The sequence below is a fragment of the Lytechinus variegatus genome, chromosome 11, assembly GCF_018143015.1.
Source record: "Lytechinus variegatus isolate NC3 chromosome 11, Lvar_3.0, whole genome shotgun sequence".
Lineage (NCBI taxonomy): Eukaryota > Metazoa > Echinodermata > Echinoidea > Temnopleuroida > Toxopneustidae > Lytechinus > Lytechinus variegatus.
Window position 1 is genome coordinate 11,640,094 of NC_054750.1, and position 16,141 is coordinate 11,656,234.

A 16,141-nucleotide genomic window follows, 5' to 3' on the forward strand; every position below is an offset into this window, starting at 1 on the left:
CTTTACGACAGGATTACTTAACAGAGAATATAGTATTTCATTTTATAAAACACATTATATGATACACTTCTTAATATTGAAAATTAAAAAAATACAGCACTAATAATGAAATAAAAACATGGTAAATAAACTGGGTTTATGTACAAAATGTCACAAAGTTGCAAACAAAATATTCATATTCTACATAATGTCAAAGTGAAAAATTCAAATGTTCATCTTAAACTGATAATGCCAAAGGAACTGCAGTTTTTATCACACTTCCTTCTTTGTAGAAATAAAAATATCTAAAATGTCAGGCGTCCTTTTGCATCCCTTTCCAATAAAAATAAAACATGCTGATATTCTTAGAACGACATTTCTAGATGGGTATATGCTGATCGTTGTTTGAATTTCTAACACATCTAGGGTGACACCTAAAAACAGAATCAACACATTACATGAGACAGTGGTTTTGTAGTTATAAAAATTGTGTTGAACGAAAAATTCACGGAATAGCATATGAATACTCAAATACATATCAGGCAAGAATATTCTGATTAGATCATTCTAATGAATAAAATTTACACATAATACTCCATATTCATATACTAGTATTAACAATGGACTTGTAATCTACATCATTAAAAGAATATTTCAATATCAAAAGGGAACGCACAGGCATGCAGTATACAAAGTAATAACAAAAACATAGGATTTTACAGGCATACCAATGTTTTGCGAGGGGTCCATATTGGGGGGGGGGGGGGGGGCAAATGTGAATACATTTGCATTCTTGCTCCAAAACTTTTATTCTAAAACTCCATAAAATATTTTTATGAGGTGTAAAATCCTACATTTGCATTCTTGTTCCAAAGGCTTAAAATTTAAACAAGTGGAATGCCTCTGGCCGTCTCACCTGCATCACGCGGTTCAATATAGCAGCAGTGCTGACTTTGAATACAACTCGCACAAGATGTTCAGTGATACATGGTTACTCTTATGTCCACTTTTTATGAACTAGACCAATAAACTTACAGAGATATGATGGTTATTCAACAAAAACCCCAACATGGCCAAAGTTCATTGACCTTACATGACCTTTGACCTTGATCATGTGACCTGAAACTCGAACAGGATGTTCAGTGATACTTGATTACTCTTATGTACAAGTTTCATGAATCAGATCCATAAACTTTCAAAGTTATGATGGTGATTCAACAGATACACCCAATTCGGCCAAAGTTCATTGACCTTTGACCTTGGTCATGTGACCTGAAACGCGCACAGGATGTTCAGTGATACTTGATTACTCTAATGTCCAAGTTTAATGAACTAGACCAATAAACTTTCAAAGTTATGATGGTAATTCAACAGATATCCCCAATTCGGCCAAAGTTCATTGACCCTAAATGACCTTTGACCTTGGTCATGTGACGTGAAACTCATGCAGGATGTTCAGTGATACTTGATTAACCTTATGTCCAAGTTTCATGAACTAGGTCCATATATTTTCTAAGTTATGATGACATTTCAAAAACTTAACCTCAGGTTAAGATTCGATGTTGATTCCTCCAACATGGTCTAAGTTCATTGACCCTAAATGACCTTTGACCTTGGTCATGTGACATGAAACTCTAATAGGATGTTCAGTAATACTTGATTAACCTTATGGCCAAGTTTCATTAACTAGGTCCATATGCTTTCTAAGTTATGACGTCATTTCAAAAACTTAACCTCAGGTTAAGATTTGATGTTGACGCCGCCGCCGCCGTCGGAAAAGCGGCGCCTATAGAAAAACTATATAAAAACTTTAGAAAATCTTGCTAAATGTTTACCTTTTTGGGGTGAGGGAGCAGTTAAACTTTTTTGAAAGTTTGACACATTTTATATTACCTGCTAAAAACTTACATGAGTTCAAAGAAACTCTGACAGACTTTTGCTCTTTAAAAAAAATGTTTGAATTTTCTCATATTTTCATATTCACAACACACTTGTATCAAAACATGCTTGCCTGTGAAAACCGGCCAGTAGAAACATCAAGACTAGTGACTGTATTACAACATGCAATAATCCTTGAGAAAAATGACCATTGAGAATATCAAGTATAGTCACAATAGTATAACATGCGATGTTGCTTGTGAAAACTGACCACTGATAACATCAAGAATAGTGACAGTAGTACAACATGCAATGTTGCTTGTGAAAACCGACCATTGAGAACATCAACAATAGTGATAGTAGTACAACATGCAATGTTGCTCGTGAAAACCGACCATTGAGAACAACATCAAGAATAGTGATAATATTACAACATGCGATGTTGCTTGTGAAAACCGACCATTGAGAACATCAAGAATAGTGATAGTAGTACAACATGCAACGTTGCTCGTGAAAACCGACCATTGAGAACATCAAGAATAGTGAAAGTTGTACAACATGCAATGTCTGTGCAACAGGGTATGGATTATACAATTGAACAATTGATTGCATATCCATAATAAGACAGAAAGGAAGTAGGATGTGACTGATCAACATCTGTGGTCTATCAGAGTCAGCTGCAGACAACTAGGAGATATATGGGGAGCATTACATAAGACAAATAGCCAGTGATTTTCACTGACAACTGTTATAAGCTACTGATATCTATGCATCTGATTGGCTGAGAGGTAATTAGTCAGTGAAAATCCCTGACTGTTTGATTCATGAAACACTTCCCGGATCATGCGTTCAGGAGTCAAGAACATTCTGACTTCAAATTAGAGGTTACTCATGAGAGAGAGAGAGAGATAGGAGTGCAATACACAAACATGAGACATGAATGCAGGATTATTTTCAAAAACAAAACTAAAGCAAGCAAAGGTGGGACTGTAGGTTTTTTTTTAATGAAGAATGATGATGGGGAGGTGATAATGGTGAACTTCATGAAAATTAACTGAAATGAGTTCATTTTGTTTTGTCAGTATTATTATTAATTTTTCATATAGAATGTTTTGGAGTAGTTCATATTTTTACTTACTTGTTATATTATTTATTCAGATATTAAGAAAAGAAGAACAGAGATTGAGGAGGGGTCCATTGTTATTAACATGCTTGTCATCATCATATCAATGCTACGGTCATACCGACGAAACCAACTCCCGACCGATCAGAGCTATTACGTTAGTTCCAATGACAAATCAACGGTCGGTATGGATTCGGTTTCGTGGTGTGACCATAGCATGACGAAAAACACATAGTGCAAGGAGGGGTAATAAACAGACATGACAAGGAAGGGGGCGGGGTTACAAAGCATACACATAAAACTCCATTCCTCAGTCCATACAACGAGAGTGGGATTAGGGATGGGGCCAGGCCGGGTGCTGAAAAGTGACCAATCCTGCATGCCTTGACCTCAAGTAACCAAACACTGGACAAGAGGAGGGGGGAGGGGGATCAGGTGCACTCACCACCGACAGATCGCGAAAAGATCCCATAGAATACACACTTGGGCTGGAGGAGGGTGCTTGAGATGGTTGCCCCGGCGATGTGGTTGTGGGCGTGGTCGTGGGCGGGGCCAATGTGGTGGGGGTCGATGTAGAAGTGGTAGGGGAGGTGGGAGTAGTTGTTGTGTTGTTAGCCGTTGTGGTAGTTGTGGCAACAGTGGATGTGCTCATAGTTTTAGTGTTGTTTGTTACTTTCTATTAATTATTTATAATTTTAATTAATTATTTTTATTTTCATGGAAGGGGAATATATCATTTTAAGGGGTGGGTGATGGGTTTATGAGGATGAAAAAACAGGAAGGGGTGAAGCCACCGCCCATAACCATGGTGAAAGGTAGAAATGAGAGGATAAAAAATTGCAGTGGAGAAAGAAAGATATGAACATGAATGATAAGAATAAACAAGAAGAAATGTGAATAATGCATGAATTTCAGATTAAGAGAAATAGCTTACACTCGAGTGACAATATTCACAAATTTACATAGATATAGAAAGATGCTAGAAGAGACTCATAGCAAACATAACGCCCTTTATAAACATTTTGGTTATGATATTTAAAAAGTCTGGGAGTAACTCAACCAGGTCAACCATACATAAGTTTACACTTCAATTGTCAGCAGTAATACACAAATAAATCAAATTTTGTCATTTGTAACTGAAAAAGAAATGATGTGCATTAAAAATTGTGAATTTTTCGACATTCATTCGACTGTATTACAATGTAACCTTTCTCCATTGGCTTTCCTTCTTATTGTTACATGGATAGCTGTCACATTGCTTATCAGCAAGACAGCGACTCACGCACCAGCAGTTAAGACGTCTGTTCTTAAACCACTATGAACAGTACCCCATCAACGCATTGCCAATGCATTTCAGCACGGTAATAATATGTATCTCCTTACAAGGTCAGCCCTTGCCTCGCCTCCAAAGTGGAACTGCTTACAAGTTCCGATTTACATTCTACTTTGAGACAAACTCAAATCAACTAGCTTACTACTGGCTTCCACAGTCCATGCATTGTACAGGGACGCAACAGATTAATGGGGATTCATGAAAATAATACAAACACAATATTAGGCGGATACATCTATTGATGTAAATACATTATAAATGATAATCTTATCATGTACTTCAAAATGTATGCAGATCTTTCTATCAATACTTTTCAGACTGTTTTATTCCAACATGTTTCTTAAAAATAAGACAACCATATTCATGACTGATTAGCCTTCAGGTTTTGTTACCGGTATTGAATACTTTTTTCACCAAAATGGAGACTGATCTCTATACACGGGACAACATAATGCTGCTTTACCTTTAATTTTATCACATAATACATTAAATACTTTCTCACATGATCTAGCAAATCTTGTTATTCAATACTCTTCAGCAAAAATCAGACTGATTAATATTCAAATATCTTACGTATGACACACCTATTCTAAAACCAAACCAAACCTGGTAATAATGTCCCCAACATGAATATTATTTCCACATGATCCTACAACATTACATTTTCGCCATACATCTATACATCAAAATGGGGTAATACTATACACCCTTACGATTGGCCTTATCTCAGTAATCAAATATCACGTCTATGAGAGTATTTTAGGCTCCATGACACGTCCTGATCCTCCTGCTTAATCCATAGGATTAGTACAAGCCATTTATGATAAGTTCATCATAATATTCATCTTACTAATCTCATGAATGTTGGAAAGGTTTGAAGGATAAAGATGCCAATTTGCAGAGCAGAGATCCTCTTGTTTTAATGTTCATAGAAACATTCATTATAAAACTAAATCCTATATGGCAAATATCCATAGCATTTACAATAAAGTAATAATATTCATCTGAAATATCCTGAATGTTGGAATGACTTGAAGAAAAGATATCAATGCCAATTTGCAGAGCAGAGATCCTCTGTTTATAAATGTTCAAAGTAACATTCATGAACTAAGTACAGTACATATTTCTATCACAAGGGCCCAATAACACCAAGGTTTGCACGAGACTGCAATTAGGAAAAGACCATTCAAGATAACTGCTGCATGCCCATATTGATCAAGAAACCCACTTTATACCAATCAGGATTGTTGCTTTATAGAATTTGTGATTGTTTACAAATCTTTGTGTTACTGAGATCCAGTTGTACTTCCTCTTTGTGGTCAACTCATATCATCTCTCAAACTAGATGAAGCCTTTACAATGATAATCAGAATGCCCCAATTAAATTAAATAACTAAATAAATGATGAATAAATAAATAATTTAAAATTTACAACAACAAAAAAATGAAAAAAATAAAATCTGGGAAAAAAATGGAGATACCAATAAAAATAAACAAAAAATATATAAAAAATAACAATAAAAATGACTTTGTTAAATGTTAATATTTACCCTGAAAGTGATAAAACTTATACACTACTAAGTACACAAAACAAAAGCAATGTTAATGACATTGAGAAGTGCGACAGATGCGAAGCCAGCATTCAACACCGATATAAAGGATGAAGTGTTTTCATGAAGTGATACGGTAGTATTAAAGAACATAACCTGTGATACATTTAATTAAACCCTTCGGTCCATAACTTGCAGAAGGGCGGAAGGGCAGGAAGGAGCGCTTTAAAATCAGAAGGCAAATCAAGGCTGTGCCTAATTTTTCTTTGTCCTTTCATATGGATATGACCTTTTTTAAAAGATGTTTATTGTGACTGAAATCAGGGAATTATTGGGATCCATGAAATTCAGTTTAAAATAAAAATGAAATAATTTTTCACCTGTTAAAAGATGTCATGAATCGTTAATATATACATGTACATATCTTTTCCATCATTTCAGAAGAATTTTTTCAAAAATATAGTCCTGTTTTTAAAACATCCCATTTGGCACTTTTTCAAATGTTCACAATGTGATGCAGAACTTTGTGAAACAGTCCCTGATTGCATGATAAAAAACACCAAAAGCAAAGGCCATATCCACTTCAAAGGGGCATTTCATGAAGCGATTCTTAACTTAGGCACGACTTAACCGCACAATTGGTGACCATTTCTTAAGGTGTCAAGTCAGATTCTAAATTATTTGACTCCCATTTAAGGAACATAGCTGAAAGTTGAAATTTAAAAAAATCTGATTTACAAGAATCTGAGTGGGAAATGTAATATTTTTAACATTTGCTAAGGATTATTGGAAGTGAATTCCTATTATATCAAAGCAGGTACATTTTGGGGTATCTCAATTTGCACGCAAAAGGTCCACCAGTTGTTTTGTGAAGTCGATCGTAATTTAGGAACAGCTGTACGAAATACCCAACAGGTAGTAAAGATAGTTAGATGCAGTGAAGATTTGGTTATACACTTTAGACGTGGCGGTAAGATGGATAAACATCGATTTCCCACAAGAATATCAAAGCCTCACCCCTGTGACGCAATCTTTAAACGATCCTAAAGATGCGTTGCCGATGCTGCCAGAGCGATCGGAGGAGTTGCTACTCTGTTGCTATGGAGATGATCGGTAGCATTCATGAGAGAGGGAAGGTGGGATGGTGATTAGATTTGGAATGTACACAACTATGTAAGTATTGTAAGTGCCATATACTTGACACTCCCTGCCAACCTTTGCAGGAACGAATAAGTATTCTGTATCTACATTAAGTATCTTTCCATCAAAATTCATATCCTCTCAATTGACCCTAATTCTATATATTATTCATGGACCACCCTCAAGCATTACGAATGCTCAACTATTTTCCTCTACAATATACAATGTACTGTACATTTATCACGATTCTAGATCCCAACTGAAGCTCTAGAAATTATAATTCAAATCACCTTATATTAGATAGCTTTCATCTTTTATTTATCATTTGTATTCCTATGAAAGTAGCTCTTTCGCCCCCTCTTTTTTCTTCTTTTCATCATTTTTGGCCCAAAATTTATACCTTTTGGTTGCCCTTTCATATTTTGCATCCCTGTCTGATTTTCGTAAAAATACTGATTTTTTCTACTGGTTGTCAGCTCTGAACATGAAAGCTTGACAGCAAACACTTTTTCAAACCTTTAAAAGAAAGAAATATTGATAATTTACTTTTTTTTCCCCTCCACAAAACATACCCCCTCAAAACAAATGCCATCTATAAACGTATATGTGCAATACTTGTTATATACTGCATATTTAGTTGGGATATGATGAAATGATGAATGAATTAAAAGAATGATTATTCTTATATGCAAATATAGAGCTTCTCTGAATAAATACAAACCAAGAATCATTGTTATATTATAATTCTAACAAAATCATTTTTCATAAATGACACAGGATTACATATCTTAGATCCTATTCGTTGTTTTTTTTTTAACTTATGGTTAAGTCTGCATATGATGACTTTCGAAGTCGAAGCAATTTTTCAGACCAGATTATGAAGAAATGTGTTCTTACCTTTTCTATAAAGACAAATTTCTCCACAATCCAGGGGCCCCGTCTTAAAGAGTTGTGATTGATCCGATCAATCACAACTATGGAAAGCCAGCAAAGTCAACATATAAAATGCATTTTTGTTCAAAAAAATTTATAGTTATAAATGTATATCCATAAATTCATTGATTTCTTGACAATTTGGTGTGTTCTCCTATGTTTAAAAAGGACATTTTGCAAATTTCCTGAAGAAAAAAATTATGACACTGATGGATTTCCATAGAGTTACGATTGATTGGATCAATCGATCGTAACTCTTTGTAAGATGGGCCCTGGATTCCTGCAATCCCAGGAGATTTGCCTGAGGTAGATTCAACTGTACACATCACTTATCAACTTTAATTGTGCTCAAGTTTTGCTGAAACATTAATGATTCTTGATTTTTTTTAGGACATACTGTACACAGTTTCAGTCCGATAATGAATAATTTCTTTGCAGATTATTTGATGTGATTAGCATTTACATGATTTGTTTACATATGGTTGATGCCTTCCTTATTTATGCACATATATATATATATATATATACATATATATAATATATATATTTATGCACATATATATATATACATATATATAATATATATAATATAAGGGATAAAATAAACAGACAAACTTACCATATCTGGAGAGTTCCTGTGAAAGAGAAATCAAGTGTACACTGTTATATCTCATATTCTTACTACTTCAGACATTCAATTGAAATCAAACCGTGTCTAATGTTGTGGTAGAGAATGAATAGTGGTAAGGGCATACATGCCAATTTTTTAGAATAAATAGAATAAAAAATCCTATTGAAACAAAGAAAAAATGTATTTTGGGGTAGTTACACACCGAAAGAATATCGCTAATAATTTTTAAAAAGTATTGTTTATGCTGTTATTTTGCCATTTTCAAGGAAAAACATATTTCTAAATCTAACAAAATCTTACTGGATGGAGGGTACATAATAAGTTATGGTACACCACATGGTGAGTACCAGGACACAGAAAAGTGAATAGAACAAGAAGTGAAACAGAGAGGCAAGAAATTGGAAGGTTGAAAGGTAGAGTATTCTTTTCTGAGATGAGTGCAGTCTTTAAGAGGACTGTAAACTGCAAAAGTTTGAGAGGCTTTGAGTAGTTGGAGAGTTGAGAGAAGGCTGGCTCCAACCAATCAAGCCTCTCAACTTTTCTGATTGATTCTTTCATGAAAATTTGAATTTACCTGTTGTATAAGATTCAATGCCCTCTCTTAATGATTTTATTTGTCTCGATATCGATAACAAACAAATTTAGAGCAGCTAGATCTTGAAAACATCAATATTCAAATTTTATGTTGTTCTTACCCAGGTGACTCTCCATCTTTCTCTTTCTTTTTCTTTGCTTTCTTCACCTTTTTCTTCTTCTTTGTCGTCTCGGGGTCTGGCATCGGGATATTGGATACATCGCATTCTTCAAACTCTAATAAAACTATTAAAAAGTAGGGAAAACAGGCAACAAATGGTAACTGGACCAAGCCGCTGAGAAATAATTGGAAAATGGATCGTATGAAATGAATTTTTTATTTGCGGGGAGTTCTTTTCACAACCTACTGGCTACGTCTGCAACATGGTATCGGCTTTACCATTGCAGCAGTAAATAAGGATTTTTCAGGGCTCTTATTTTATTTTTTGAAGGTTCTTTTGAGCATTTAGAGGTGAAATCGCACCTTTCCCCACATGAAATTCTAGAGAGCTGGCCATGTCATTGTTTGTCCATAGGCAATTACCCATCCACATCAACTTGATTTCTTAAACTATCCCGCTATTTCTGATCGAGAGTTTATTCACAAAGGAGACATACCTGGTCTTTCTTTGCCTGTTCCCTTGGACTCTGAGAACATTGAGATAAGTTTGACTTCTGTTAGTTCCTCACACTGCTCTGTGAACTCTCTTTGCACCTATACAGAAAAATAAGCAAATAATAGAAAATTGATCAAGTTGGATAAATACATATCTAATTGCTTTCCAATCAAAGAAATCCACAAAACCAGTGAGAAAATCTTGTTTTTAATAATGTCAAGAATCAGCTTTCATGTTTGGGATCCCACCCCCCCCACAATCATTCATCCAAAATGTTATGAAACATATGGAGGAAAACACAATTACATTACATCACTCTCTCTTCAAGTTAAAGGTTGAATGAAGCCCTTGGAGAAAGCTAGCTCATGCAAAACAGAGGGTTGAGGAATATGACCAATGAAGATTTATTTTGATTTGATAACTAGAAGGTAACTAATTTATCAACAGGTATGTCACACACACAATTTTATTTTCAATATATGTCTTGTTTTTCACTATACATTATGAACATGTAGATCCTATTCAGTGCCACTATATAGTCTTTATTCACTCGCAAACAGCCATGTCCCTGTTTTATGAATTATGATTCAAAGAGTTTTGATTTTGTGAACCATCTCAAGTATGAAGCATTGAGAGATATAAATATAGATCTATCCCACATTTGTGACTAAATTCATCATTAATCATGTTTAATGAGATGAGGTCCTTGATAAGGAAAGTGAAAAGGGTTGATGAGAGAGGAAGGAAACAGATTTTTTTTAATATTGAAAAAAAAAATGAAAAATGTAAGAAAAGCAAAATCTGAAAAAATTAGAGGAAATTGAGAGGGTGAGGGGAAGAAAAGGACGAACAGAAAGGGAAAAAGAATTAAACAAAGATGGAAAAATATAGGGAAAATATATGACATGACACCACAGAAAAACATAAAAACATAAATAAACAGGACAAAAAAAGACATAATGATGAAAGTGAGAAAGTGATGAAGAAGGTAATAGAGAGAAGGTATACCATAAAAGAAGGAAAAGGTTCAAGGAAGCAATGAACCACAAAAGGAGGAGACAAAGAAATTTAGACAAGGGAAATGGGCTACAGCAATAGACATGGGAAGACAGTGGATGTAAATGACCGATGAAAAAGGCTGAAGTTATAAATCGTAAAATGGAGATGGACGGGCATGCAAAAAGGAAAGGGGAAAAAACGATGTCAAGAGAAAAACGAAGTCACCTCCTCGGTTGGCTGGATTCTCCTATAGCAATTCCCCATGATTCAAGAGAAACAATCAATTAGAGCGGGTCACAGCAAACCAGATCAGACAAGACAATTTCCTTTTAATTACTCTTTGGAGGTAATCCAATTAAAGCCCATCCAAAACGCACGGAGGATCAGAACACAATTACCACTTCCACCCCTTTAAAAGTTAAGAGAAAGAAAGACTTGTGTGTGATCTCTCAGAAAACAATTAAACCATGAAGTCAAATCTTAAGAAAATGACGATGACATGAAATGATAGTGAAGTCTTCTATAGCACCAGTATCTGCCAAATCAGGAGCTCATGGCACTCATGCAAGTATGATGTGACATCACAATGTATTCTTGAATGTTATCCTGTGAGAATAATCCAACGAGAGACACTCCAAAAGCTTCTGAAATCCAAAATCGATTATATCACATCCAGTGGAAAAGGAGGGGCATGTATACAATGAACATGGTTCAAATTTGGGACTTTCCCTTAAATCGCCACGCTCTTGTTTCCACAATGATTATAAAATCCTGTCGCAGATTTGCATTTCTTGGAAATCCTGAAGCGATCCTGCAGAAGCCTTGAAATATCCAATGGCAAATAATTCTGAAAGACAAGATCCGATGAATCTCTTGAAGTTCAATATATGAGAGAATATTCAGTGTACATCAGAGACTTCACCTTGTTTCATATGGATTTGTAATAGCCTCTGTCAATTGTTCCAAAAGATGAGGAATAACACAGTCATTCTCTTGGAGTCAAATCCATGCAAGTTATGTCAAGATAAAAATCTGCAAGCAATGCTGTTAAATCCTTGTAATATCCAACGGCAAATAATCTTCAAGACAAAAGACTACAGGAAATTTCTTTGAGTTCAATTCATGTGAGCGAACACTGGAACTATTCAACACTAAGTCTTATTGAATATAGTTTCATAATTCTTTTGAATGGTTAAAAAGACAAGACAGACAAATCCCTTGGAGTTGTAGAATCCATGCAAACAGATGTTAAGATGCCTTTGACATCCAAGAAGAATTACACAGTGTTTACTGTACAATCCACAAGATATTCCTTAAGAAGCCGAGACTTGTTTATACTCGGCAACAAATGTTCTAATCCATGAATGCAACTGAGGTTTTCAAAACACAAGGTCTACAGCACGACATTCATGTTTGATATCGACGCTCACAATCAGTTGATTTGAGAATACCCTCGCAATCCTAGATTGAGCATGACACAGGCGGAAAATAAATGTATCCACTTTCAAGGATAGCAGCCAAGAGTTCGTGCAGGCTCTGATGAGCCCGGCTGTAATGACGGTTAAGCTCCTAGTTCTGGTACGGATTACACTAGCCTTTTTTTCATCGCTTGCGAGCGTCTCCTTAGGAAAAGAGTCAAAATGACAAAGGCAGTGGCAAATGCCACTTGGCGGGCATGACTGTGAATGCCAACAACATGTGATGAGTGGGCTGGGGCACTGAGCGCTTGTTTGGGCAGAAGTTCAGGGGGGAAGTTATATTTGGAAGTCAGGCATTAGTAACTCGCACCATCCTATAATATGAGTGTCCTATGTATAGGATCCTATTGCCTTTCAAGTGTGAGGGGAGTAGGACATTCATGTTCAATTAACAGTTGCTGAGGAAGTTCTAATGTGCTGATCATCCCTTTTCCTTCTCTTGAAGTAATATCATCCCCATAGCAACAGAGATGTTTTATTGCCCCTCCCCCCCTCCACAACCACCATTTTACATGTTCATGACAAAAACATTTAATAATGCAACATCATAACAATAAATGAGAGGTTTTATATATAGCTGAGATGTTTATGTCACAAACAGGATTCACTCTCAGCTTGCGGTTTTCCCATACAGACAAAATAATTTTAATCTCTTGGCTTCTAAAATTTCCCATTCAATTAAGTTCAACTACTACTGAGTCTGCTACACAAAGTTCAGCAATTGATCACATGACCGATTTTATGCTTGATTGCATTGAACCTACAAACTGATTTTACAATCAATTAAAGATTTGTTATAAAGACCCCTGGTTTCATGTAAACAATGGCTTAAAAATAAGTTGATCCATGGCGAGATTGCTAATCCCTTGTTTGTGTATTGGGGATGACAGCAGCTGTTTAACATGAACCACAGGACATTGTCCTTTAACATACATGGCATGAGTCACGGGTTATATTCACTGTGATTTCGATTTGATATGAATATACTTTTCACATTGCATGCAGACATGCAGCAGACTATATTGGGTAAATTGCAGATTGGTCTATTTCCGCTTTGTCTACATTTCTACAAGGTCTCCTCTCACAAGGTCTAATCCTGCTTCATTTAAAACCAGTTTATCTAATAACCATTTTGTCTAATTGCAATTTAGCCAACTTCCCATGTTGTCTTATTTCCTGTCAGGTTATACCCATTTCATCTAACATTCACTTGGTTCAGCACAACTTAGTCTATAAATGTCCTATTAATGAAACGAAGTCTCATTTGACGAAGCAAAACTACGAAGATAAAGTGGAAATTAGACCAATCGGGAATTATACTAAATAAAAATAAGACTATAACTGGGTATTAGACCAAGTATAGTACAGAGCTCAATTAACTGTGTGGTACATGTACATGAAATGTTGACCATTATTGGGGAGATTTTTCATGAAAGGACTCGTCACATGTTTCATCTGTATAACTCTTTTATCTAACGGATATCAACGTAACAGTGCTTCTCAGCAAATCAAAACAGTGGAAGTTGTCGGACCTGACATTGTCAAACAACAAATGTTGATGAAATGCTTCCCAGGTTGTTCAATAATGGTTGTTTAATTACGGTTCATACTTTGGTTAAATGGACCAATTATGATGTTAAAGCCAGCCTAAAATCTCAAATAAAAAAATGAATATAAACCAGATAGCCCCCTCCTTTAGCCCTCACCCCACCTTCCTCCCATGGCCTTTCCATTCCTTCCTTCCTTTCAGACTTTCCCTCTCTTTGCCCTTTTCTCTTGCTTTTTTCTCAACCCTTGGCAAGCGCATAGCACCCCACTCATGCAACAAACAATGCTTCAAGAATGACAGCACGTCTAACGGAAGCACACAAGTTCGGTGAGGCCAAGCAAAAGCAGGGCCCCTTACAACACAAACATTAATTTTGCAATCAATCACATAGCAACAATAGCCAACCAGCATCATTGTTGCATGCACATATTGTTCGATCAACTAATCAGAATGGCTGTTTGAAATCTGTAATTGACTCTATTGAGTCTTTGTCTTACGGAACCCCAGTGAGGTTCTGGACGAGTCAAGGGGAAGGACTGTATGTCGAGCCCTCACCATGGAAGCAGTGGCTGACAGTTTTATTACTCATGGGGGAGGGGAGAGAGAAAAAGGTGGCTTTTTACGTCTTATGATTCAGGCAATTGACGTAAGTTAGATACCCCTTAATAGCAAGAGTCTGTAGCAGCTGGCTTTAAGCAAAAACTTGACATTTATCTTGGAGTCTGTGGTGTGGCAATATAGAAAAAGTGCACTCTGTAATTTTAAATAGCAAAACCTGTAAGACAAAAGCAATATGAGGGGCCAGGACTTAATCATATGGAGAAAAATCTAAGGATAAGTACCCTTTTTATAATCATTTCAGTATCTCCCCCTCCCCTCTTTCCTTTCTAATATATTAAAATGATATTTCTCCGTAAACAATGATAATACAACATTGCGTAATGATGTGGGGAGTCAGAAAACAAAACCTAGGCATGTTTTTCAAAGATATAGACGTAAATAAATGTTCTCATCATTGCCAACCGTCTTTTAGAATTTGCCATTTGAATAAAGATGAGCTTTAGAGAAGTGGGACAATTACATGTAGGGGCTTTTAAACTTCATATGTTCTCATCATATTTCACAAAGAAAACATTATAGACTTCTAATGAATGAAAGATACAGTTTGATATTACAATATCTTGAATGTGGGATTTCATATCAAAATTAGAACATATTGTATCCTGGGAATGTTTCAAGACTTCTATAAAGTCAGGAATATGCATACTATTCTTAGTAAAAGAAAATAAATAAAAAAGTAATACAGCGCTTCTCCAATTTGAAAAAAAGCCATGGAAATACACATACTGCAAAATAAAATATTCTGGTAAAATATGCATTCATCAAAACAAGGTAGGTTTAAGGAATGATTGACCCCCCCCAAAAAAAAGTATATTACTGAAACTAACCTTACTGAAATTAACCTTCATGTAATAAACATCATACCACCCTTACCATGTTTTCACGCTGCATCTGCTCGCGGTGCAGAAACGAGAGCCGATGTAAAATGTTTATTATGCGTGTATTGACATGATTAACTTGTATCGGCTCTCGGTGCAGACAAGGCAATTTTTCTGCGTGAAAACATGACGCCGAGAGTCTGCAACGGCAATTAGCTGATTGCTCACTTGTTTTTGAAACGTCAACGCGCATGGCATAGAATATGTGCAGATAGAATCCACTGATTTGTGTTTTTGCCCGCGAACCGATTCTGCACCGCGAGCTGGGTCAACATTCCATATTAACAAACTTATTGATTACATCAGGGCAACTGTCAATTATAATGTGAATTTCACCATGGTAGAATGTTTGCAACAAAGGATGAATTCAAAATATATGTTGACGTTTTGGTGCTGGTATAAGCAAATTTTTACATCTGCACAAGATAAAAAATGAATACTGGTTTTGGGAAAAATAACACTTTGTTTTTAGCTATCAATAATGTGATCTGGATCATTTTTATGAACTCGGGCTATGTGTTTGAGCTATGAAAAGTACTGTAAAAGTGAAAATTTTCGCAGTGTGGAAATTTTCGCAGATTTTGCGGCAGGATCAGCTAGCGCAAATTTTAAAAAATGCAAATTTATGAGCATCTATTTCAATGCAAGTTTTGAACCAAGGTTCAATCGCGTGTATCGTTTTGGCAAAGAGACTGCATAATTTGACCTATAGAGGGCAACATTTAAGCAAGCAAGCTTGAGCTCCAAAATCATATGCACCAATTCCTACTTTGCTTCTTGTACCCAAGCAAATGGGGGGCTGAATGTCAAACATTTGTACTGTTGCACATGAACCAATGCATGGTCAGGACAACATGAC

General features: G+C 35.8%; 1 protein-coding gene across 2 annotated transcripts in view; it reads right to left on the minus strand.

Annotated features, from left to right (window-relative positions):
• LOC121423622 (F-BAR domain only protein 2-like) overlaps positions 1-16,141 on the minus strand; it is a 108,247-nt gene that overhangs the window by 41,725 nt on the left and 50,381 nt on the right. For both annotated transcript variants that reach the window (XM_041619011.1, XM_041619012.1), the window contains exons 9-13: positions 9,759-9,855; positions 9,263-9,386; positions 8,556-8,571; positions 6,881-6,961; positions 3,426-3,656 (exon numbers count right to left, since the gene is read on the minus strand). In XM_041619011.1, coding sequence (XP_041474945.1) covers positions 3,426-3,656; positions 6,881-6,961; positions 8,556-8,571; positions 9,263-9,386; positions 9,759-9,855 — 549 coding nt within the window. The remainder of the gene's footprint in view (positions 1-3,425; positions 3,657-6,880; positions 6,962-8,555; positions 8,572-9,262; positions 9,387-9,758; positions 9,856-16,141) is intronic.